The sequence below is a fragment of the Mustelus asterias genome, chromosome 21 (assembly GCF_964213995.1).
Source record: "Mustelus asterias chromosome 21, sMusAst1.hap1.1, whole genome shotgun sequence".
Lineage (NCBI taxonomy): Eukaryota > Metazoa > Chordata > Chondrichthyes > Carcharhiniformes > Triakidae > Mustelus > Mustelus asterias.
The window spans coordinates 36,755,794-36,782,019 of record NC_135821.1 but is presented as its reverse complement, the minus strand read 5'-3'; the positions used below and the strand labels follow the sequence as shown (position 1 = coordinate 36,782,019).

General features: G+C 46.7%; 1 protein-coding gene across 4 annotated transcripts in view; it reads right to left on the bottom strand.

The window, feature by feature from the left end:
• The window catches only part of LOC144509221 (mitogen-activated protein kinase kinase kinase 5-like), a 186,962-nt gene that overhangs the window by 153,054 nt on the left and 7,682 nt on the right, over positions 1-26,226 (bottom strand). For 2 of the 4 annotated variants that reach the window (XM_078237733.1, XM_078237734.1), the window contains exons 2-3: positions 13,256-13,395; positions 8,386-8,409 (exon numbers count right to left, since the gene is read on the bottom strand). In XM_078237733.1, the coding sequence (XP_078093859.1) occupies positions 8,386-8,409; positions 13,256-13,395 (164 nt within the window). Of the gene's footprint in view, positions 1-8,385; positions 8,410-9,810; positions 9,873-13,255; positions 13,396-26,226 lie in introns of those variants that run through there. The other 2 variants (XM_078237736.1, XM_078237735.1) reach the window with 2 other exon arrangements.

The following is a 26,226-nucleotide window of genomic DNA, read 5'->3' as shown; positions in this document are numbered from 1 at the left end:
TTCCTCCCACACTCCAAAGGCATGCGGGTTAGCTTGACTGGGTTATGCTAAATTGAACCTTAGTATCAGGGGAATTAGCAGGGTAAAGATGTGGGATCATGGGGATTGCGCCTGGGTGGGATTGTTGTTGGTGCAGGCTTAATGGGCCGAATGACCTCCTTATGCACTGTAGGGATTGTATGATTCTATCGCAGGAACATTGTCAGGACCCATAGCCTTTGCATAATCCAGTGCCTTCAGCCATTTCTTGATATCACAGAGTGAATCAAATTGGCTGAAGGCTGATAGGTCCCAGCAACGCACCTCCGGGGATGGATCATCACCTGGCATTTCTGGCTGAAGATTGTTGCGAATGCTTCAGCCTCATCTTTTGCACTGATGCGCTGGGCTCCTCCATCATTGAGGATGGGGATACTTGTGGATCGGCAGTGAATTGTTTAATTGTCCACCACCATTCACGACTGGTTGTGGCAGGACTACAGAGCTTAGATCTGATCTGTTGGTTGTGGGATCACATAGCTCTGTCTATCACTAGCTGTTTGGCACGCAAGTAATCCTGTGTTATAGCTTCACCAGGTTGACACTTTATTTTTAGGTCTGCCTGGTGTTGCTCCTGGCATACCCTCCTGCTCTCTACATTGAACGAGGGTTGATTCCCTGGCTTGGTGATAATGGCAGAGTGGGGGATACGCTGGGCCACGAGGTTACAGATTGTGGTCGAGTACAATTCAGCTGCTGCTGATGGCCCACAAGGCCTCATGGATGTTCAGTTTTGAGCTGCTAGGTCTGTTCTACGACTATCCCATTGAGCAAGGTGATAACGCCACACAACACGATGGAGGGTATCCTCAATGTGAAGACGGGACTTTGTCTCCTTAAGGACTGCAATGCTTGTACTAATACTTTCTCTCTCTGATGGACAGATGCATCTGTGGCAGCCAGATTGGTGAGGATGAGGCTGATTATATTTTACCCTCTTGTTGGTTCTCTCATCGCCTGTTGCAGAGTCCTAGTCTAGTACCTAGCACAGTGGTTAGCACTGCTGCTTCACAGCTCCAGGGTCCTGGGTCCTGGGTTCGATTCTCGGGTCACTGTCTGTGTGGAGTTTGCACATTCTCCTCGTGTCTGCGTGGGTTTACTCCGGGTGCTCCGGTTTCCTCCCACAGTCCAAAGATGTGCGGGTTAGGTTGATTGGCCAGGTTAAAAATTGCCCCTTAGAGTCCTGGGATGCGTAGGTTAGAGGGATTAGCGGGTAAATATGTGGGGGTAGGGCCTGGGTGGGATTGTGGTCGGTGCAGACTCGATGGGCCGAATGGCCTCCTTCTGCACTGTAGGGTTTCTATGACTCCTTAGGACCCGACCTGCACTGGTGCTACCGAGCCACTCTGGCTGATGGACATTGAAGTCCCCACCCAGAGTACATTCTGCACCTTTGCCACCCTCAGTGCTTCCTCCACATAGTGTTCAACATGGAGGATACTGATTCACCAGCTGAGTGGGGATGGTACGATGCAGGCGAAGGGTCTGTCATAGTGAAGCAAGTGACACTGAGGCTTTATCGGCTGAGCTGCTTGATATGATGGGGGGCGGAAATTTGCCATCTGTCCTTGCATCAGGTCCACTAAATTCACCTGTTGTTGAACAGTGAGTCCTGGAGACATCCCATCACCCTGTCTGTCTCCGAATCCAGGAGGAAGATTGATTCTTGTGTTCAGGATGAGACCAGCCACTTGATCTTGTTAGACAGCAGTGATATTATAGGAGCCTCTGATAGCAACACCTCGTTAGCAATGGTTATTACGATGTTGCAGTCAAGCACACCAGTGCAGGAACGGGACTAGACAGAGTGCTTCTTGTACAAGTTATCTCCCACACACAGCCCGAACCTTGCTGCAGCCTACGTAGCACCAGGACCATTTCAACTGTTTCACCAAACGGCCACTGTCCTTACTAAACCTTCCTCTCTCACGGCCCCCGCTCTCCCCATTGCACGAGTTTAAATTGAGGAGGCGTTACTCACAGGCACAGACTGTGTAAATACACTAAAGCAATGCTGACAAACATATCTTTCTGCCCTAGTCAGGAATGTGACTCGCCTTTCCCTCTGCAAACTAGCTCCTTCACCCATATCCAGTCCATTGGAATAAAGCGTTGCACCTTTAAATAAAACTGCTCTCTCATTTCCTGTTCACTACTGGCCAGAAAGCTCACATCCAAATTAAGAAACGTCTCCCTCTTTTCCCCACTTCCACTCTGTCTTCCTCTTGCTCCCACCAACTCCCTTCCTGCCCTCCCTCTATCTCACTCTCTGGCCTGCCACTTCTCCCTCAACCCCACTACCTTTCTCTCTTTTTGCCACCTCTCTCGCTCCCCACCACCTTGCTCTCTCCCCCTTTGTTCCCCTTTTTTATTTTTCACCCCTACCTTTTTTCTCTCTCCTTCATAGTAACTTCATTAATGCAAGCCTTACTTGTGTCTAATAAATAAACTTTCCTTTCCTTTTCTCTCCCCCTTCCTGTATTTTATCTCTCCCGTCCTGATCCGCACCATCCCACCCCAGCCTGGATAAGACACCACCTCAGTCCAGGATGTGGGAGTTCTCGAATTGTTGCCGCTGGCCAGCTTTGTGCTACAACTGAAGCTTTCAGTAAACAGCCCTGAACTTGTCGAATCTGGTCCACAATGAATTATTCGCTGATGTCACAGCCTTTGAAGAGTGCTGGAGTTTCAGCCGAGAGGCCAAACTGAGATCACATGATGTGCCGAGGAACATAACCCATTTAATGCTCTACTCAACCTGAAAGGAATCCACATTTAATACACTGTATTCAGGCCAGAGTGCTGCATCAAATGCAATAATGAAGGATATTGAATCACCTGGTATCACGTGCATAGCATCTTAATTTGTAAACTGTCCCTGGAATGGACTTAGCGCTGGGAAATCTTTGTCACAATCCTCAGCACCTGCACAGTTTACCCCCGGGCAGGCTGGATTTCCCACCCTGCATCAGAACCACTGAAAAAGTAGCAAAGATGCAGCACAGAAAGAGGCCATTCAGCCCACTGTGTCTGAGACTACCAAAAGAGCAAAACAAACTCGCCGCTCATTGTGATCCCATTTATCAGCACCTTTATTTTATATTCGCTCACGAGATGTGGGTATTGCTGGCGAGGCCTGCAATTATTGCCCATCCCTAACGGCCCTTGTTCAGAGGGTATTTAAGAGTCATCCGCATTGCTGTGGGTCTGGAGTCACATGTAGGCCAGTTTCCTTCCCCAAAGTGAACCAGATAGGTTTTTAACAACAATTGACAATGGTTCTATGGTCTTCATTAGACTTTTAATTCCGGATTATCATTGAATTCAAATTTCAATATCTGCCATAGTGGGATTTGAACCCAGGACCCCAGAGCATCATCCTGGGTCTCTAGATTATTAGTCCAGTGATTTTACCATTACTCCACCACCTCCCCAGGTTACAGCACCTCAGATCCAGGTACCCGAGTGTTTCAGCCTCAACCACCTTAGGCAATGGATTCTATATTTAGTCTTAGGGTAGACTTTTAATTCTAGATTATCATTGAATTTAAATTTCAGTATCTGCCATAGTGGGATTTGAACCCAGGACCCCAGAGCATTATCCCGGGTCTCTCGATTACTAGTCCAGTGATATTACCACTACTCCCACCCACCACCCTCCTACCAATCACCTTTGATCTCTGCTCCCTGGTAACTGGCCCCTCATAATATTGTACACCTCACTTAGGTCACCCCTTACCCTCCTCTGTTCTAAGGAAAACAACCCCAACCTTTCCAATCTTTCCTCACAGCTGGAAGGTTCAAACCCTGGCAACATAGGGCGGCACGGTAGCACAGTGGTTAGCACTGCTGCTTCACAGCTCCAGGGACCTGGGTTCGATTCCTGGCTTGGGTCACTGTCTGTGTGGAGTTTGCACATTCTCCTCGTGTCTGCGTGGGTTTTCTCTGGGTGCTCCGGTTTCCTCCCACAGTCCAAAGATGTGCGGGTTAGGTTGATTGGCCGTGCTAAAATTGCCCCTTAGTGTCTCGAGATGTGTAGGTTAGAGGGGTTAGCAGGTAAATATGTAGGGATATGGGGGTAGGGCTTGGGTGGGATTGTGGTCGGTGCAGACTCGATGGGCTGGGTGGTCTCTTTTTGCACTGTAGGGTTTCTATGCTTTCTATGATTTACATTCTTGTAAATCTCCTCTGCACTTTCTCCAGAGCAATTACGTCCTTCCTGCAATGTGGTGACCAGAATTGTGTACAAAACTCCAGCTGTGGCCTCACCAGCATCTTATACAGTTCCATCATTACATCCCTGCTTTTGTATTCAATACCTCACCCAATAAAGGAAAGAATTCCATATCTTTCTTTACTGCTTTGTCCACCTCTCCTGCCACCTTCAAGAACCTGTGGACGTGCACTCCAAGGTGTCTCACTCCCTTCTCAATACCCTAATATTTATTGAGCATTCCCTTGCTTTGTTTGACCTCCCCAAATGCGTTACCTCACACTTTTCCGGGTTGAATTCCATTTGCCACTTTTCCACACGCTGACCCAAACCATTGATATCATTCCGGGGTCAACAGTTACCCTCTTCACTATCAACTACACGGCCAATTTTTGAGTCATCTGCAAATTCTTCAATCATGCCACCCATATTTAAGTTTAAATCATTAATATATACAACAAACAGCAAGAGCCCTAACACTGAGCCCTGTAGAAATCCACTGGAAACTGTTTTCCATTTGCAAAAACATCCATCGACCATTAAACTTTGTATCCTGTCACAAACCAATTTTGGATCCCGCTCGCCACCCTCCCCTATATCCCATGGGATTCTGCTTTTCTAACCAGTCTGTCACCTGACACCTTATCAAATGCGTCACTAAAATCTATGCAGACTATATCCACCACACTACCCTCTTCAATCCTCCTCGTGACTTCCTCAAAAAAAACTGATTAAATTAGTAAGACATGATCTTCCCCTAATAAAACCATGCTGACTATCCCTGATCAATCTGTGCCTTGCTAAGTGATGATTTATCCTGTCTCTCAGAATTATTTCCAATAATTTGCCCACCAAAGAACAAAGAACAAAGAACAATACAGCACAGGAACAGGCCCTTCGGCCCTCCAAGCCTGCGCCGCTCCCCGGTCCAGGATTGAATCCTGAATCCAGGATCCCCGCCCAATTTTCCAGCCTATCGACATACCAATATCCTATCCACCGAGCTGTCCCTCACAGCTACGATGCTTTGTTCATTACAACCTATTAACTCACCCCCACCCCCCTATTCCAGACCATGTGATCCCCAGGGAGAGGCGAAAACCCAGAGTGAAAAACCCCAGGGCCAATATGGGGAAAAAAAAAATCTGGGAAATTCCTCTCCGACCCCCTGAGGCGATCGAAACGAGTCCAGGAGATCACAATGGCCCTGATCGGAAAATGCTTCCCAACCCTAGTCATTTCCACTTCCATGAACACCATATGAATTCCCTGCCCCCGAGACAGGTTCCCAACTATCCGCAGTCTCGCTCTGTACTGGCACCAGCAAGATGATCATAGAATGAAGCCTTGAAACGAGAAACAAGGAACAATTAGCCCGCGCCGCTCCCTGGTCCAAACTAGACCACTCTTTTGTATCCCTCCATTCCCACTCCGGTCATATAGCTGTCTAGATAAGTCTTAAACGTTCCCAGTGTGTCCGCCTCCACCACCTTGCCTGGCAACACATTCCAGTATTATTCCAACACACACCACCAAAGTTAGACTGACCGGCCTATAGTTTTCTGGCCTATCCATCCCATCGTTTTTAAATAATGGCATAACTCCAATCCTCTGGGACCTTGCCTGTATCTGGTGAAGATTGGAAAATAATCCTCAGAGCATCCGTTATTTCCTCCCTAACTTCCTTTAACAGACTGGGATATAATTCATCCGGGCCCAGTGAGTTATCCACCTTCAAAAGATGTCATTCCCTCCAGTACTTTTTCTCTCACTATGCTTATTGTATCTAATATTTCACACTCCTCGTTAATTAGAATGTCTGCATCATCTCTCTCCTTAATGAAGACAGAGACAAAGTACTCATTGAGAACCCAGCCCACATCTCCTGCATCCACATTTTAAGTTACCTTGTACATCTCTGATAGGCCCTACCCTTTCCTTCATTATTCTGTTAATGGATTGGCAAAACATCTTTGGGTTTTCCTTGATTTTACTTGCCAATTTTTTTGTATCCTCTCTTTGCTTTCCTAATTACCTTTTTTAACTTCACCCTGTACATTATATGCTCCTTTATGCTTTCTACAGTATCAAGCGTTTTGTGACTGTTGTAAAATGTATTTCTCTGCTTTATCTTACCCAGTGTACTTCCGGGTAACCAGGGGGCTCGAGATTTGGCAGTGCCATCCTTTTTCTTTATAGGGGCATGTCTACACTGTGCATGTAGAATCTCACTTTTGATTACCTCCCACTGATTTGACATCATTTTCCCTTCTAATACTGTATCCCAGTCCAATTTTACCAGTTCACCGCTCGCTTTATTTGTCTTACCCCAATTTAGAATTATTACTGCTGTTCTTTGTTCTTTTCCACAATAATGCTAAATGTAACTATATTGTGGTCACTCTCTCCAAAATGCTCCCCACTGTTACTGCATCCACTTGCCCAGCTTCATTTCCTAAGACTAAATGTAGAATTACACTCCCTCTCATTGCGCTTGTTACATGCTACCTAAAAACATTCTCTTGAAAGCAGTCCGAGAATTTTGTGCCATCGGTGCCCTTCACACTGTTCCTATCCCAATTGATATTTGGGTAGTTGAATTCCCCAAAGCTTACTGCCCTATTGCTTTTGCACTCAGAAATTTGCCTACATGTTTGTCCAACTCCTTCCACTATTTGGGAGTCTATAGTAAAGTTCCAGCAGTGTGGCTGCCCCTTTTTATTTCCTGAGCTTAACTTATATGGCCTCATGTGATGTTTCATTCAGTATATAGAGCATGGTGGCACAGTGGTTAGCACTGCTGCCTCACAACGCCAGGGACCCGGGTTCGATTCCTGGCTTGGGTCACTGTCTGTGTGGAGGTTGCACATTCGTGTCACCCTCCGGGTGCTCCAATTTCCTCCCACAGTCCAAAGATGTGCGGGTTAGGTGGATTGGCCATGCTAAATTGCCCCTTAGTGTCAGGGGGACTAGCTAATGTAAATACATGGGGATAGGGCCTGGGTGGGATTGTGTTTGGTGCAGACTCAATGGGCCGAATGGCCTCCTTCTGCACTGTAGGGTTTCTATGACATCTTCCCCCCTCACAGCTGTAATTGATTCCTTACCCTTAAATGCTCCACCCCCACCTTTTTAATCCCTCCCTCGACCTCTATATTCAGGGATGTTGAGCTGCCATATTTGCCTATCATTAAAGATCATGGATCTTGACCCTCTCCTGGCCACTCACCAATGCCCATCTGGAACTACATTCAGCAAGAGTGAGAGGGTGGGGTCAATGCTGCTTATCCTTTACTCCCTGCGAGCGAAGCAACTTGCATTCACCCTGCCCGGTGGATCCTCCCGACATCCAATTTTGCATTCAGCGCAGATATGGATTCTCAGTGTGAAACTCAGCCAATTTACAATGCACCCCAGAAGCCAAATGCACACAGTCACAATGAGTATTAATTGGGGAATCATGCCTGGACATTGCAGTAATATTGACCGTGAATGAGGACGCCACATTCACCCATCCTGTACACGTTGGCCTGACATATTCCGCCATGTGACCTCTACACACCAATTAGATACCTCGGCACTCTCCCATCAAACATTCCCAGGGTAGGTACAGCAATGGCTAAATACAGAATAAAGTCTACACTGTCCCAGCAAACATTTCTAATAGCACATCTTAGATACAAAGGTTAATAATCAAGGTTTTTGTGCTGTCCATTGTAGAACTACTGAGGCTGCTTCACATTCAGTTCACATTGGACCACTACATCCAGACAAAACAAAAATCATTCTTTTAGTCATACAGTCAGAGGTTTACAGCATGGAAACTTGCCCTTCAGCCCAACTTGTCCATGCCGCCCTTTTTTTTGAAACCACTAAGCTAGTCCCAATTGCCCGCGTTTGGTCCATATCCCTCTATACCCATCTTATCCATGTAACTGTCTAAATGCTTTTTAAACGACAAACCTGTACCCGCCTCTACTACTGCCTCTGGCAGCTTGCTCCAGACACCAGGGTAGATGTGACTCCTAGTCCTTGGCACAGTAACCCCCCCATCTCATTTTGTTCTATAATCTTTTTCGATTCTACAGCTTTAACAAGCGTACTCATTTTTAAAGGTTACCATGGAAACGTACCATATTTCTCTGGCAAATGATGTCCTGCAAGCGAAACAGAAAATGATCAATCAGAAGTTGATTTTAAAAGTTGACTTCACAGAGGAGCAGTGCTCCAACTTTATATTTTGAAATATCAAGTGTTATTTAGCCATAGGCCTCTCTTTAAGGAGATGTACACGTATTTATCAGCAAGCAAAGGGTTAACTGTCAGATACTCTCTATTCCAGCCTGTCACTGTAAATAGTGAGGCCGTACTGGCTACAGATTGAAGTGGAGAGACTGCCTTCTCCAGGAGATCTATTCCATTTCTCTCAAATCAGCTCCAACCCCGAGATTCAGGTCATATTTACATTCTAAATAATGCAGTTCAGAAACTGTTGCCACGGTCGTAGGGTGATCCTGAGTGTCCTGTAAGGAGCCATACTCCAAGGGAGCACAGCCTTGGCAGTGGGCATGCTTGACATGTACGCGCACCCTTTGGAATGACCCTCAACCTGAACACTGTCTGGGTTACAGCTCACTTAAGGAGTTTGGATTGCCATGGCAACATGCGCTTCTACATGCATGTTCTCGTGTTCTACATGCATGTTAACATGTGAGGCTATAGGTGGTGATGGCATTGGCTCCCAAGTTCATTCCATCACATGGCTGCCCAGTAATCTCTCCCGCTCTTCCCGTTAGTGTTGGAAGGATTTTCCAACTGATACTCAGCCTGTGTTAGGAACACGCCTTCCTTGGCCATCAATCTGGAGCTTCTGACTCAGAAACAGGGACTCTACTCGCTTAACCTTCACCTCCTGTGTTAGTAACATTGACATATTGGCTGCTCTACTGTGCTATTACCTGGGAACTCGGCGAGGGAGAAAGTCCATTGAAGAACTCCTTCAGAAAGTTGAAGTTACATTAAAAAACAATTCCATTTTGGCACCTTCTTCCGAGATAAGGCTTATTAATCAGTCTGCCAACAATGGAAGTACATTACATGATTCACAGTCAATTCCCCAGAGAACATCATGGCAAGCAATCACTGGCATAATGCCAGCTGAACATCAACAACATCAATTCTAAAATGATTATAGTGTTTGCACATTAGTGATACATCCATTATTGCTCACATGACTTGGGAGTCAAGTGGTTGCAAAGTCAAACATATTAATTTTAAAAGAAGGTTTGCATCATGAACGAACACCATGCATCCAGAAGTGTTTTAAGCCAATCAGGTAGTTTTTGAAAGTGTTGCAATGTAAGAAATGCCAGTTTATTCCTGTTTGAGTTGTCATTACAGAAGGGCGTCAAAGAGGTCTCATTGCCAACTGGAGGAGTGTGCATTCTGGGAAACTTTATTCACTATCTTAGAAACATCATAGAACCATAGAAACCCTACAGTGCAGAAGGAGGCCGTTCGGCCCATCGAGTCGACAGCAGAGGCTATTTGCCACCTACCTGACTGAGTCGGAATTCCAACATTCAGTCTTGCATTCATATCACACCTTCTGTGATCTCAGGATTCCCAGAGAGCTTCACAACCAACAAGAATTTTTTGAAGTGTAGTCATGGTTGCAACGTAGGAAACACAGAAGCAGATTTGTGCGCAGTAACAAACTCCAACGTGATAATGGTCAGATACTCTGCTTCGTTACTGATGCTAGTTGTGGATTAAACATTGGTCATGATACTGGGGGAAGGAGTGGGTGGGGGGGGGGGGGGGGGGGATCCTTCTCTTTTTCCATGGGACTTTTTATATCTCCAAGAGAGCAGATAGGACCTCAGTTTAATAATTCATCCAAACGACAGCATCGTCAATGCTGCAGCACTCTCTCCGTGTTGGAGTGTCCGCCCAGACTTTGTGCTCAAGTCTCTGGGCTGAAAAATCTCAGTCTTTCCACTGAGTCAAGGCTGACCGGTTTCCCTGAACAGAAAGCTTTCGTCAAGCTCCCCTCGGACAGCTCCACCATAAAACAAGCTCGACACTTCCTGAACATTTTAACAGTATGTTTACAATGCTGCTGAGTCACGGGGATTGACATTGGAGCCAAGTGCAGCCACAGAGCGTTTTCGTGTTTGTACAGCTGATGGTGCGAGGGACCTTTTCAGTTTGAGTGAGATGCCAGACTGGGTGAGAGGACGGGACAGTGCAGGTTTTGTTTACGGCAGAGTTTCATTGGGCGCAGGGTGCTGGCAACATCAGTATACACGTAGCTATGTCTCAGTGATTGCACCCTCGCCTGCATCAGAATCTTGTGGGTTCAAGCCCTGTGCCAGAGGGAGACATTAATACATCACTAGCCAAAGGACAGCAGGCGTGTTCTCCTGGGAGTCCTGGTTAACAGTTATTCCTTTAAAAAACAGACGATCTGATCATTATTAGATTGCTCTTTGTGGGAGTTTGCTGTGCACACATTAGTTTTTGCATTTTCTACACTTCAAAAAAGACTTGTGAATGAAGCCCAGTCCATTACGCAAAGTAGCCTTCCATCCATTGACTCTGCCTACACTTCCCCCGCATCGGCAAAGCAGCCAGCATAATTAAGGCCCCCACGCACCCCGGACATTCTCTCTTCTACCTTCGGGAAAAAGATACAAAAGTCTGAGGTCACGTACCAATTGACTCAAGAACAGCTTCTTCCCTGCTGCTGTCAGACTTTTGAATGGACCTATCTTATATTAAGCTGATCTTTCTCTACACCCTAACTTTAACTGAAACACTATATTCTGCACCTATACTTTCCTTCTCCCCTATGTACTCTTTCCTTTTCCCCATGTACTCTATGAACGGTGTGCTTTGTCTGTATCGCGTGCAAGAAACAATACTTTTCACTGTATACTCATACATGTGACAATAATAAATCAAATCAAAGACTTCACTGTGTGAATAGTGTTTTGAGATACCTTGAAGTTATGCAAAGTGCTATATAAATGCAAATCCTTTCTTTTCCTAAAGTGGAGATTGGCATTATCCTGTGGATGATGAGGAAAAGAATGGGGCCAGCGAATGCTTGTTGGGGTAAAGCAAACGGGACAGGAAGGGAAGCCATTGTTGGAAATGAGCTGGCCACGGGGGGCCTGAAGCCTGATCGAGAGGCCCTGCTGAGGAGCACAGCAGTGGAATGGTCAAGCGGGCCACAAATGCAGAGAGATTGCAGAAGAGAAGGAGGGACATTACACCTGGGTCACCTACACAGAATCTGACTTAGACCAGGTCAATCTCTGCGGTGTGGGGTGGAGGGGTTCACAGAGGGAGCTGTGCTTAGGTCAGCACGGAGACAGGCAACAGGTGGTGCTGACAAGGAGCGCAGCACAGGGGCGGGGGCCTTAGACGAGCCATTAGGGTGCAAGGACATTGAGTTGAGGGTGGGCCTTTCAGGATGGAGATTGGCCTTGACAAGTCAGCACACAGCACTAACTGACCACAACCTTGGATTGGTCAATTTTGGCCCTTGACAGAAAAAGCAGGTCCAGTTATTCCTTGAGGATACGTACAGTCTTTGTTATTTAATCACAAAGAGAATAAATAATCAAATGAGTTCTATAGTAGAGTCACATGGACTCGAAACATTAACTCTGATTCTCTCTTCACAGATGTGGTACGGTGGTTGGTACTGCTGCCTCACAGCGCCACGGACCCTGGTTCAATTCCCAGCTTGGGTCACTGTCTGTGTGGAGTTTGCACATTCTCCCCATGTCTGTGTGGGTTTCTTCCGGGTGCTCCAGTTTCCTCCCACAGTCCAAAGATGTGCGGATTAGATCAATTGGCCATGCTAAATTGACCCTGGGTGGGACTGTGGTCCATGCAGACTAGATGGGCTGAATGGCCTCCTTCTGCACTGCAGGGAGTCTATGATTCTATGACTCTCTGCAGGAAGTTTGCACATTCTCCTCATGTCTGTGTGGGTTTCCTCTGGCTGCTCCGGTTTCCTCCCACAGTCCAAAGAGGCAACGGTTAGATGGATTAGCCATGGGAAATGTGTGGGGTTACAGGGATAGCGGGGGAAAGGACCTGTGTAAGGTACTCTGTCAGTGAGAGTTGGTGCAGACTCGAAGGGCCTAGTGGCTTCCTCCTGCACTGTAGGGATACTATGATTCTATAATGCTTCCAGACCTGCTGAGTTTATCCAGCATTTTCTGTTTCACGTCAGATTTCCAGCATCCACAGTATTTTGCTTTTTATTAAAATATCAAATGGGATTGGCACAAAATCCTTCTTACAGAGAAAAATGCAGAATCAGAGAGACAGCACGTTGGAATCCTGTCCAAGCAAAGAGACAGATTATGTACTTTACCAGCCGGGGAACGCGAGTCCTTCAGTTTTCAGCTACATTTATCCTCAAAACACAACTGGACGGCTGCTGACTCACCCAGTGAAGAGAACCTTAACACAGTCAGCAGCCACATGTCCCTCAGTCTGAACCGACAGGAGGGAATCTGGATTACACCAGCTCTGACACACATCTAAAACCCAGGCAGAAAACAGAACAAAGGTGGCAACACAACTTGCTCGAGGTATATGGAATCATAGAATCCTACGAGCAGAAGGAGGCCATTTCATAGAATCATAGAAACACTACAGTGCAGAAAGAGGCCATTTGGCCCATTGAGTCTGCACCAACTACAATCCCACCCAGGCCCTACCCCCATATCCCTATATATTTACCCGCTAATCCCTCTAACCTACGCATCACAGGACTCTTAAGGGGCAATTTTTAGCATGGTCAATCCGCACATCTTTGGTGCGTGGAAGGGAACCAGAGCACCCGGAGGAAACCCACACAGACACAGGGAGAATGAGCAAACTCTACACAGACAGTCACCAAGCCGAGAATCGAACCCGGGTCCCTGGCGCTGTGAAGCAACAGTGCTAACCACTGTGCCACCATGTCACCCCTCTTACCTGTAGTGACTGCAGCGATGTCAGATTACTGTTGCAGCAAAGGACTACGTTGTTCGTCATACTGAAACTCTCACGGACACCAAGGTGATAGAAGAGTGAAGGTTGACAGTAAGGGTCAGCCATCTCCACCACTGCAACATCTGGAGACAACAACACCATTAATAGAACACTTGGAAAATCTGATCAGCATTACATCAAGGCTGGGCTACATTCTTTTAGTTGAAGGATACCTATCTGTCAATACACCTCCCCTCACTTTGTTCCTTGTCCTTATCTTTTATCACCTTGAAGCCAAACCTTCCCACCACCCCATCCCTCTACCTGCTCATCGCCTGCACCCAGGACACTGAGGTCTGAAGAATGACCTACTCCTGGGCTTCCCATCAGCCAGAGAAATGCTCACACACCCTTTCTACTGGGAAGAGGCCTGGTTTCCACTTCCAGTCTCACAATGGAGGGGGTCAGATTGAGAGGGACTGAAGAGTTACATCTGGCTACAGGGAAAAAACCTGAAATTAATATTTCAATCGACAGGGGAGTCAAAGATTAAACCCTAAAATTACAACCCAACGTGTAATCCCTAACATTACAACCCAACATGTAATCCCTCAGATTACAACCCAAAGTGTATTCCCTAACATTACAACCGCAGCATCTCGGTAGAATAGCAACAAGATAGTGGGAGTTATAAACAAGTACCTGGTCTCCAACACTTGTACTATTGCAACAAGCAGCGTCGGACTTAATTCCATGCCCTATGTTATGGTATGATTAAACATTGTAAACTCGGCTCATCAACGTAATTCACACACGACAAGGCACAGAGAAACTGCATTTAGTAATGTATTTAGGGCCGGATTCTCCGGCCTCGCCTGTAGCTGGGATTCTCCTGTCCCGCTGCGATGAACCGAGATTCAGCTGAGCGCCAAATTCTCACTGGCAGTGGTGGCAGAGGGTGAACAGCTGGAGAATTCCAGCCGCAGTCTACCGTGTCTATCCCATCTCCACAAACCTCCCCTGCATCTTTAGAAAGGAGTCATTCAACACAGCATTGAGTAGGTCTCTAGAATCAGGGAAGCTTACAGCACTGCAGGAGGCCATTCAGCCCACTGTGCCTGTGCTAGCACCAATTAGTTCCACTCCTCTACACTTGCCCCATATCCTGGGCAAATCGTTATTCTTCAAGTGCATCTCAAATTCCCTTTTGAAACGTATGATGGAATCTGCTTGCACCATCTTTTCTGTGGAGCAATCCGATCATAAATGATGGTGTGAAAAATATTCACATCTCCCCATTGATTCTTTGCCAGCTATAGAAACATAGAAACTAGAAGCAGGAGGCCATTCCGCCCTTCGAGCCTGCTCCACCATTCATTTTGATCATGGCTGATCATCAAATTCAATATCCTGATCCCCAATTCCTCCCATATCCCTTTAGTCCTGAGAGCTATATCTAATTTCTTCTTGAAATCACACAATGTTTCTGTGGTAGTGAATTCCACACATTCACCACCCTCTGGGTGAAGAAATTTCTCCCCTCAGTTCTAAAAGATTTACCCCCTATCCTCAAACTCTGACTCCGAGTTCTGGGCTCCCCCACCATAGGGAACATTCTTTCTGAATCCACCCTGTCTAACCCCGTTAGAATTTTATAAGTTTCTATAAGATTCCCTCTCATTCTTCTAAACTCCAGTGAATATAATCCTAACCGATTTAGTCTCTCCTCGTATGACAGACCTGCCATCCCAGGAATCAGCCTGGTAAACCTTTGCTGTACTCCTTCTATAGCAAGGACATCCTTCCTCAGATAAGGATACCAAAACTGCACACAATACTCCAGGTTAAGTCTTTGGTGTACCCTGATAAATATGTTATGACGGCCACCAAGGCCATGGGGGAAATCATGATCTACCCGTGGGCTTTGTGGAGTACGAGCTGCCTTATTGAGCGAGCGGAAGCCAGCTGGGGTTTTTAGTCTGTAACTTTACTAGAACCGGAGTTCTAGGTCCCGAGGTGAAGATGACCTGACTGTGGGAGCAGCACAGTGAACGGTGTTGGTGACTGAAGCCAGCATCTGGCTAAATTACTACAAACGATCCTTATGATTTCTGAACCCGTTTGAGGATGATCACCTGGTATTTATCCTCCAATTCTGCAGTTGTTATTTAAGTCGAATAACCAAACTGTACCATCATTTCACCTTCAAATTGCCTTCTTATTCTCTCTTTCTAATGTGCCCTGAAGGTACTGTCTCCTTACAGAGCAACACTCACACCAAGCCTGGCCACTCACTATCGCTTCACCCCAGTCCTATTATCATTCTGCTACTCAAAACAGCAGCAAGTATCCCCTTCCCCATCACCAAATTAACCAAACTGTTGCCTTGGCTGGCATCACTGTAGTGTGCCCATTCCAGTGGCAGAAATGAACAAAATAACTCGGAGATGCTCCCAGACACGTCACAGGCAGAATAGTGCTACCCAAAGTGTGGTCACTGCTGTAATATCAGAAACAAAGCAGCCATTTTGTACAGAACAAGATCCCACAATAACACTGTGACAATGTCCAACTGGCCTCTATTCTGGCAAAGTTGATTGGAAGGATATTTGTTGATCTGGATACCAGGGAGAATGCTTTGTTCTTCAAAAAATAGCACCATCGGATTTGGGGTTTTTTTTACACCCACTTGAGAGGACCCACAGGATCTCTGTTTAACTCAACTTCCAAAAGATGGTACCGTGGATAGTGCGGCATTCCCTCAGTACTGCGCTGGACTGTCAGCAATGACTCTGCGCTCAAGCCTTAGGAATGGGACATGGACTCACTCCCTCAGCTGGGAGAACATTCAGAATTCCCAAGGAAACACGAAGCTAGATCATCATCCAAATCAACTGTCATATTCAGCAAATAGCTGGGAAACACCTCAAGACAAATACTCAAGAGTCTTAGTCCTTCAACCACATTGTTCCCCCTCCTTTAAAGAACCACAATCACTTCATTCCACGTACGGCATAGAATCTCTAATACTGACTCACAGCACACACAGTTCCAATGTCAGAGATGAAAGCGAATACATATTTACTTTGGATCCCAGCCATACTGAATTGCTGGGCAGACTGAGGTAGATTTACCAGATAGCCTCTGTGCGCTCGCTCTGTGCTGGACTGATCCATTGGGTACAGCTGACTCCGCACAGACTGCAGTTACACAGGTACAGAGGTTGTAGGTCAAGATTGCATTCTGCACCAACTGAATTTTACAACACGTCAAAACATATCTTGGGCAGAGCTGAGGGGCAGAATCTTGTTCTCTGCAGGATGTGGACTGCAGAGAGTAGAGCACAAAACATTGGCAGACATTCCAGGGAGGTGCCGAGCGAGTGCCACGCAGCCCAGAGGGTCAAGACTGAGTGAGTGCCGCACTGTCCAGAGGGTCAGGACTGAGGGAGTGCTGCACTGTCAGAGGGTCAGTACTGAGGGAGTGCTGCACTGTCAGAGGGTCAGTGCTGAGGGAGTGCTGCACTGTCAGAGGGTCAGTGCTGAGGGAGTGCCACACTGTTGGAGAGGCTGCCATTCAGATGCTTTTTCAAAGTAAGGCTGTGCCTTTCCTTGGGGGTGTAACGGATTCAGGAAAACTCCTGCTACTCTTCAAGCGAGATCTCCCCTGCATCATTATCTCACTGCTGTTCGTGGTGGCTCAGTGTTCAAAGTTGCCTACATTAAACAGCAACAGCATTTTGCAGTTATTTCATTGGCTATTGGGACACCCTGAGGTCATGAAAGATGTTGCATAAATTAAAGTCCTTCTTGCTGTATAACATCTGGCACTGAAGGGGCTAAACTGAAAGGGAAGCATTCAATTAACCTGGCCGATACGGCAAAAATTTATTTTTTAAATTTCACCTCAAGGAGAGCATCATTCCTGTCATTCTGAACAAGGATAGGGTGTCCGACTCTGACCCTGCCTTCTGACAGAAACAGATTCACAGCTTTCCTTCCACACAATCACTGGACTGAGTTGGGAATGGGGAACCGGATAATCCCAATAATTCACAGAATAAAGAATCAATCTAACCTCAACCTGCATTCTTATAGCACCTTTAATGTAACACTGTCCCAAAGGGCAGCATGGTGGCACAGTGGTTAGCACTGCTGCCTCACAGCACCAGGGACCCAGATTCGATTCCCAGCTTGGGTCACTGTGTGGAGTCTGCACGTTCTCCCCGTGTCTGCGCGAGTTTCCTCCGGACGCTCCAGTTTCCTCCCACAGTCCGAAAGACGCGCTGGTTAGGGTGCATTGGCCGTGCTAAATTCTCCCTCAGTGTACCCGAACAGGCGGCGGAGTGTGGCGACTGGGGGATTTTCATAATAACTTCATTGCAGTGTAATGCAAGCCTACTTGTGATACTAGTAAATAAACTTTTAAACTCAGCATGAGCTCCAACGTTTCGTGTCTAAAGGTGTGGTTGCTTTGAACCTGTGGGAATCACAAGGTGAAACAAGCAGGAATCAAATGTAGAAGGGGCTGCAGTTAATGACTAATTTTATTGTCCAGTAAACGCACCAAAGCAGTAAGTGAACAGAGCAGTGGGGATAGCAACAAGTGAATAGATCAAAGGGGAAACAGGTCAATAAGAGCATAACAAATTAAATAAGCGATTACAGCTGCGAACACAAGTGAATCAGTCAATTAGCAGCACTGCCGGAACCAGTGAATTACTGCAGCAAAAGACAGCAACGCAAAAATCAATCAACAACAGAGACGTCAGCGAATACATTTCCTGCAAATGATTTACACTCTGTGGCTGTGAACTGATTTCATTCTACAGGTTTTGCAAAGTATTGTAGGTCATTATTATTCACTGGTTGCAAATGTCAAGTTAAATAAAGAGATTTCAAATTAAAATAAACAAGCCTTTTAATGTACCTGGGTACTCAAACAATTATTACCGATTGCTACAGCATTATAAACATAACGACTTCCCACCTGACTCAATAGGAAGAAAGATCATTGGGAGCAAAATTATGAGAGTTAGGGACTAAGGGTGGGAGGTCAAAGTTCAGCGAAGTCAGCATGACACCCATTAATCATAGAATCTACAATGCAGAAGGAGGCCATTTGGCCCATCGAGCCTGCACCGACAACAATCCCACCCAGGTCCTATCCCCATAACCCCACATATATTTACCCTCCTAATCCCCCTGACACCAAGGGGCAATTTATCATGGCCAATCCACCTAACCCGCACATATTTGCACCATGGGAGGAAACTGGAGCACCCGGAGGAAGCCCACGCAGACCCGGGGAGAATGTGCAAACTCCACACAGATCCAAGGCTGGAATTGAACCCGGGTCCCTGGCGGTGGGGCAGCAGTGCCAACCATTGTGCCACCCTGTTAAGGTTTTAATTTAAGTGTTGGTTTATTTATAAAATCATCATTGCGATGTTAAACACGCAGTATGGAACACTGGATGTTATTTCTTATTTTTAAACAGTGGGAACTTATTTGGCAAGCACAGTATGTTACAAGTGTGAGGAGTGAAACTTTGTACTTTGAAATGTTGCCATCTGTAATCCAAATAATAAATCTGATTGTCCTCATGATATTTATGAGAGAAAGAATTGAATTGAATACAGAAGTAAGAAGAACAGCAACCGTGGCTGAAATCTTACCAAAATACCTTTCTATAGCACTTGGGGCGAATGGGATCAGAGGTTATGGGGAAAAAACAGGATTAGGCTATTGAGTTGGATGATCAGCCGTGATCATGATGAATGGCAGAGCAGGCTCGAAGGGCCAAATGGCCTCCTCCTGCTCCTATGTTTCTAAAAAGCAGGAGAGTGTTGGTTCTGGCGCAAGATTTTGATTTTCAGCACGCACCACCGTTCCTGCGGACAGAGAGTGCGGGCTCAAAATAGCCCCCTATTCAAGTTGCAGAGATTCTGAATAAAGGACCCGAATTGAAGAAATATTTATTTAAGCAGGGTTTTTTTTTTGGTAATTCGGAGATATTTCATTCAGAAGCAAGTTCGCAAATAAGAACAAAGAACAATACAGCACAGGAACAGGCCCTTCGGCCCTCCAAGCCCATGCCGCTCCCTGGTCCAAACTAGACCATTCTTTTGTATCCCTCCATTCCCACTCCGTTCATATGGCTATCTAGATAAGTGTTAAACGTTCCCAGTGTCCCTGCCTCCACCACCTTGCCTGGCAGCGCATTCCAGGCCCCCACCACCCTCTGTGTAAAATATGTCTGTCTGATATCTGTGTTCAACCTCCCCCCCTTCACCTTGAACCTATGACCCCTCGTGAACGTCACCACCGACCTGGGGAAAAGCTTCCCACCGTTCACCCTATCCATGCCTTTCATAATTTTATACACCTCTATTAAGTCTCCCCTCATCCTCCGTCTTTCCAGGGAGAACAACCCCAGTTTACCCAATCTCTCCTCATAACTAAGCCCTTCCATACCAGGCAACATCCTGGTAAACCTCCTCTGTACTCTCTCCAAAGCCTCCACGTCCTTCTGGTAGTGTGGCGACCAGAACTGGACGCAGTATTCCAAATGCGGCCGAACCAACGTTCTATACATCTGCAACATCAGACCCCAACTTTTATACTCTATGCCCCGTCCTATAAAGGCAAGCATGCCATATGCCTTTGTCACCACCTTCTCCACCTGTGACGTCATTTTTCCTGGTGCTGGGAGACCACTTATTTTTAAACTGTGTCCCCGAGTTCTAGTATCTCTCACAAGGGAAAATATTCTTTCAGCATCCACCCTGTCAAGTCCCCTCAGGATCTCGCATATTCCAGTAAGATCACCTCTCAATCTTCTAAACTCCAATGGATACCTGTCCAACCTGTCCTCATGAGAAAACCCCAGTCCCAGGAATCAGTCGAATGAACATTCTCTGGTCGGTTTCGAAAGCTTCATCCTTTAAGGAAGGGGATCAAAATTGTACACAGTACTCCAGATGAGGTCTCACCAACATCTGCTACAACATCGCTACACATTAAGTGGTAAATGCGACCAAAACAGATTCTATGGATTTCTTAGTAACCCAGGCAGATGTCAGTATACAGTGAGTCATCCAACATCATTGCAATTCTGATTCTCTTACTAAGAATTCCAGCCTTCACCATTCAGAGAGCGAACCTTGGAATTGTCTCCAAACTTCACTCCAACTGGGATCAACAATGGCTTACCTCACAGCGTTTCAATCCCATCCCCTGAGACTCTGTTCCCCAGCACTGCCGAGTCTGCATTCCATCACCAACTCACGAGCACAGCTTCAGCCCATCAGCTGCACCGAACAGCTTAACCCCAACGGGCCCGCAGAATGGAATCATCCACTTTCTGCTGCCTTCTCCAGGACTCGTCCTGAGCCCTCAAATCTTTCAAGGCTCTCTGCTTGGAGCCTCTGCTCCTCTTTCTAACTGGGACCTCACCTTGTTCCCCGGCTGGGAATTCCTCTGGGACTTTTCCGTGTCCCCACCTGACACTCTTCTCGATTACAGCACTCTGTTCCAGGTCACATGACTGGCCTTTTGCACCAGTTTCATTTTACCCAACCACACTGGGCCTAACCTCGGCCTGAGGTACAAAACACTCGGTTACACACGCTCTCAATCCAGGCACACGCAGAACTCCCAAGGCCTGTCAGGAGCCAACTAGACTCCATGAGAAAGTACGGTGGATCTTGTAACAATCACCATAACCTCTGACCTATCAAGGTAAAGTTTAAAGTAAAGGTTATTCATTAGTGTCACAGGTAGGCTTACATTAACACTGCATTGAAGTTACTATGAAAGTTCCCTAGTAGTCACACTCTGGTGCCTGTTCAGGTACACTGAGGAAGAATTTAGCAAGGCACCTAACCAGCACGTCTTTCAGATTGAGAGGGGAAACTGGAAGAAACCCACGCAGACACGGGGAGAACATGCAAACTCCACACAGACAATGACCCAAGCCGGGAATCAAACCCGGGTCTTTGGTGCTGTGAGGTTGCAGTGCTAATCACTGTGCCACCAGTTCCAACACTATATACTGCACAAGAGATTTTACCTCAGGCATACAGAGTATGCATCGCACGATCACCTGATTTGTTTTCAGATTCTATGCATAACTTCTGGTTCTCTGGTCAATGATCATAAATCTGTGTCCCGTGGATCATTCCACTTCCTGTCGGTGGATTTATATCATCACGGATGCCATCGCGCTGCTAGCGCACATTTTTAAGTCTCGCATTTTTAAAGGGTTTGAAGAAGCAATTGTACAGCAGCAGGCAGGCCTGTACCTGACTGAGTTCGCAATCAAACTTTTATAAAACGCAGTCGAAGAATGTCTTTAATATCTTAGTAAACATGCTTTTTAAAAGTATTTGAGGTTGCAACCCAGCATTGAAACAGCAATTAAATTAACTCCTTCCAGTGCTTATACCTAATAACTTGTGTGTTTGAAGGGAAAGAATTTCCCTCAACATCTGAGTAACTCATAATATAACACAGCTCGGATTTCTTTTATTTCAAAAATATACTTTATTCATAAATACTCTGAAATAAACCATTGCAAAAACAATATTCCCAAAAATTACAAACAGTGCAAAGAAAAGTCATATTTACAATACTTTACGGTGCTCCGTTCCAAGACATTAATTACAGTTCAGTTTTTCAACAAACTATATAGATTCCTCACATTTCACTGTATGCTGTTGTTTTTACAGAGTTGCACACAGTCACGCAGTCCGAGGGTTTTTGTTTACAGTTATTGGCCCTTCGGTCTGCCTTGGTTGAAAGTCTGTAAACGGTGGACTTTCCCCATTGTGCCTTTGCGGCGGCTGCCCCAAGCTTGAGAGCGTTCCTCAGCACATAGTCCTGGACCTTGGAATGTGCCAGTCTGCAACACTCAGTTAAGGACAAATCTTTGCACTGGAAGATCAGCAAGTTTTGGGCAGACCAAAGAGCATCCTTCACCGAGTTGATAATCCTCCAGCAGCAGTTGATATTTGTCTCGGTGTGCGTCCCCGGAAACAGCCCGGAGAGCACAGAGTCCTGTGTCACCGAGCTGCTCGGGACGAACCGCGACAAATACCACTGCATCTCACTCCAGACCTTCTTCGCAAAGGCACATTCCACAAGGAGGTGTGCGACCGTCTCATTCCCCCCCACAGCCACTTCGAGGGCAGCGTGCAGTGGTGTTGAAACCTTGAGCGTGCATGAAGGATCTGATGGGAAGTGCCCTTCTCACCACCAGCCACACTAGGTCTTGGTGCTTGTTTGTGAGTTCTGGTGATGAGGCATTCTGCCAGATGATACTGACAGTTGGCTCAGGGAACCATCCGACAGGATCCGCCATCTCCTTTTCCCTCAGGGCCTCAAGGACATTACGTGCTGACCACTGATCGATCGCCATGTGGTCAAAGGTGTGTTTGCGGAAAAATTTCTCCACGAAGGACAGGTGCTGCGGTACGGTCCAACTACTTGGAGCGTTCCATGGCGGTGTGGCCAGACCATCCTCCGCAACACCTGAGACAGGTAGAACCTCAAAAGGTAGTGGCACTTGCAGTTAGCGTACCGAGGATCTACACACAGCTTGATGCAGCCGCACAAGCGGGCGGCACGGTAGCACAGTGGTTAGCACTGCTGCTTCACAGCTCCAGGGACCTGGGTTCGATTCCTGGCTTGGGTGACTGTCTGTGTGGAGTTTGCACATTCTCCTCGTGTCTGCGTGGGTTTCCTCCGGGTGCTCCGGTTTCCTCCCACAGTCCAAAGATGTGCGGGTTAGGTTGATTGGCCAGGTTAAAAATTACCCCTTAGAGTCCTGAGATGCATAGGTTAGAGGGATTAGCGGGTAAATATGTGGGGGTAGGGCCTGGGTGAGATTGTGGTCGGTGCAGACTCGATGGGCCGAATGGCCTCCTTCTGCACTGTAGGGTTTCTATGATTTCTATGATGATTTCACACAAAGGTGGCCATCAGGATGAGGGCGGCGTTGGGAACATTTTTCCCTCTATTCTCCAGAGATTTATGCATTGCTTCCCTCTGGACATGATCCATCTTAGATCTCCAGAGAAACTTGAAGATGGCCTGGGTGACTGCTGCTGCGCAGGATTTGGGGATAGACCAGACCTGCGCCACATATGATAAAACGGACAGTACCTCGCACCGGATGACCAGGTTTCTGCCAGTGATAGAGAGGGAGTGTTGCTCCCACAAGTCCAATTCCTGCCTGACTTCGGCGATGGGCTCTTCCCAGTTTTTGGCGCACACCCCCATCGCTCCAAACCATATCCCTAGCACCTTAGGGTAATCTGCTCTGACAGTGAAGGGGACAAAGGATTGGTCAGCCCAGTGCCCGAAGAACATAGTTTTGCTCTTGCCCCGGTTGACTTTGGTTCCCGAGGCCAGCTCGAACTGCTCACAGACTTGGAGGAGCCTGCGAACAGACGATGGGTCCGAGCAGAAGACAGCCACGTCATCCATGTAGAGGGAGGCTTTTACCTGCGTGCCTCCACTGCCTGGGATGGTAACCTCTTTAATGCCTGGGTCCTTTCTGATGGACTCGGCAAAGGGTTCAATGCAACACACAAAAAGGACAGAGGAGAGAGGGCAGCCCTGCCTGACTCCAGACCTGATCTGAAACATATCTGATTCCCACCCATTGACTGAGACTGAGCAGTTGGATCCAATTGAGGAATCCTTCCCATAGAACCATGGAAAATTACAGCTCAGAAACAGGCCTTTTGGCCCTTCTTGTCTGTGCTGAACCATTTTATGCCTAGTCCCACTGACCTGCACTTGGACCATATCCCTCCACACCCCTCTCATCCATGAACCCGTCCAAGTTTTTCTTAAATGTTAAAAGCATTTACCACTTTATCCGGCAGCTCATTCCACACTCCCACCACTCTCTGCATGAAGAAGCCCCCCCTAATATTCCCTTTAAACTTTTCTCCTTTCACCCTTAACCCATGCCCTCTGGTTTTTTTCTCCCCTAGCCTCAGCGGAAAAAGCCTGCTTGCATTCACTCTATCTATACCCATCAAAATCTTATACACCTCTATCAAATCTCCCCTCAATCTTCTACACTCCAGGGAATAAAGTCCCAACCTATTCAATCTCTCTCTGTAACTCAGCTTCTCAAGTCCCGGCAACATCCTTGTGAACCTTCTCTGCACTCTCAATCTTATTTACATCCTTTCTGTAACTAGGTGACCAAAACTGTACACAATACTCCAAATTCGGCCTCAGCAATGCCTTATATAACCTTACCATAACACTCCAACTTTTATACTCGATACTCCGATTTATAAAGGCCAATGTACCAAAGGCACTCTTTACGACCCTATCCACCTGTGACGTCACTTTTAGGGAATTCTGTACCTGTATTCCCAGATCCCTCTGTTCAACTGCACTCTTCAGAGTCCTACCATTTACCCTGTACGTTCTACTTTGATTTGTCCTTCCAAAGTGCAATATCTCACACTTGTCTGCGTTAAATTCCATTTGCCATTTTTCAGCCCATTTTTCTAGTTGGTCCAAATCCCTCTGCAAGCTTTGAAAACCTTCCTCACTGTCCACTACACCTCCAATCTTTGTATCATCAGCCCATTTTGGAGAACACATCCATCATGTGGCTTTGCGATATTCTGTCAAACACCTTCTCCTGTCTAGGCTGACTAGGCAAGTGTCCACCTGCCTGTCCTACACGTAGGCGATCGTATCCGAGTAGCACGAAGCTATCAGAGATATTCCTGCCGAGAACAGCACAGGTTTGATCAGGATGGATCACTGTCCCCAGAGCAGACTTGACCCGGTTGGCGATGACCTTTGCTAGAATTTTATAGTCCACGTTCAACAGTGAAATGGGTCGTCAATTTCTAATTTCTTCCCTTTCCCCCTTCTGCTTGTAGATGAGGGTGATGATGCATTTCCTCATGGATTCTGACATGCTGCCTTCCAGAAGCATACTCTCGTATACTTCCAGCAGGTCCGGGCCCGTCAACTCCCACAACGCCGAGTAAAACTTAGCCGGTAAGCCGTCGCTTCCGGGAGTTTTACCCTTCTGAAAGGACTTTGTCAGCTCATCCAGAGATACCGGCCTGTCCAGGCTCTCCCGCTCGCCGTCGTCTAAGACCTCAGTGATAAATGACAGGAAAGACTGGGAGGTCGTGCTGTCTGTTGGCTTCAGGTCATACAGTCCGGCATAGAATGACCAAATGTCCAAAGATGTGCGGCTTAGGTCAATTGGCCATGCTAAATTGCCCCTTAGTGTCCCGGGATGTGTAGGCTAGAGGGATTAGCGGGTAAATATGTAGGGATGTGGGGATCGGGCCTGGGTGGGATCTTGGTCGGTGCAGACTCGATGGGCCGAATGGCCTCTTTCTGCACTGTAGGGTTTCTATGATTTCTATGAGAAGGATTAGCAGATCCTCAGAATGTCAGACTGCGATGACTTTACAGAGCCATCTTCTTCCTTCAGGCTGCTGATCACAGAGGTTTCCTTGTGCACCTTTGGAAGAAGAAACGCGAGCACGTTTCATCCTGCTCCACGGAGCGGACCGTGGATCGGAAGATGACCTTGGGAGCCTCCGAGGCAAAGAGCGAGGCTTGCTGGCTCTTCACCTCCCGGAGATCCTCCCTGACATCAACCCCCATCGACTGCAGGTAGAGTAGATTCTGCATGCTTTTCTGGAGTCGGGACATTTCCCCCCCATTTCTCCCTGGCCTTCTGAACCCCTTTACGGTTCTGATTAAACTATCACTCGAGTTATCACAAGCTATGTCTGTGATAATGCAGGAAAGTGTTGGCTAAAGATAAATTTCCTTTTCACGTTTAACGTTAACATTCCACTTAAGAAAATTTCTTGCAATAAACTGGCACATACAAGTCAACAATCTGCCAAAGAAGAAACAAAGGCAATGATCTCTGGAGATGTGTTTACCAATGCAAAATATTCATTAACA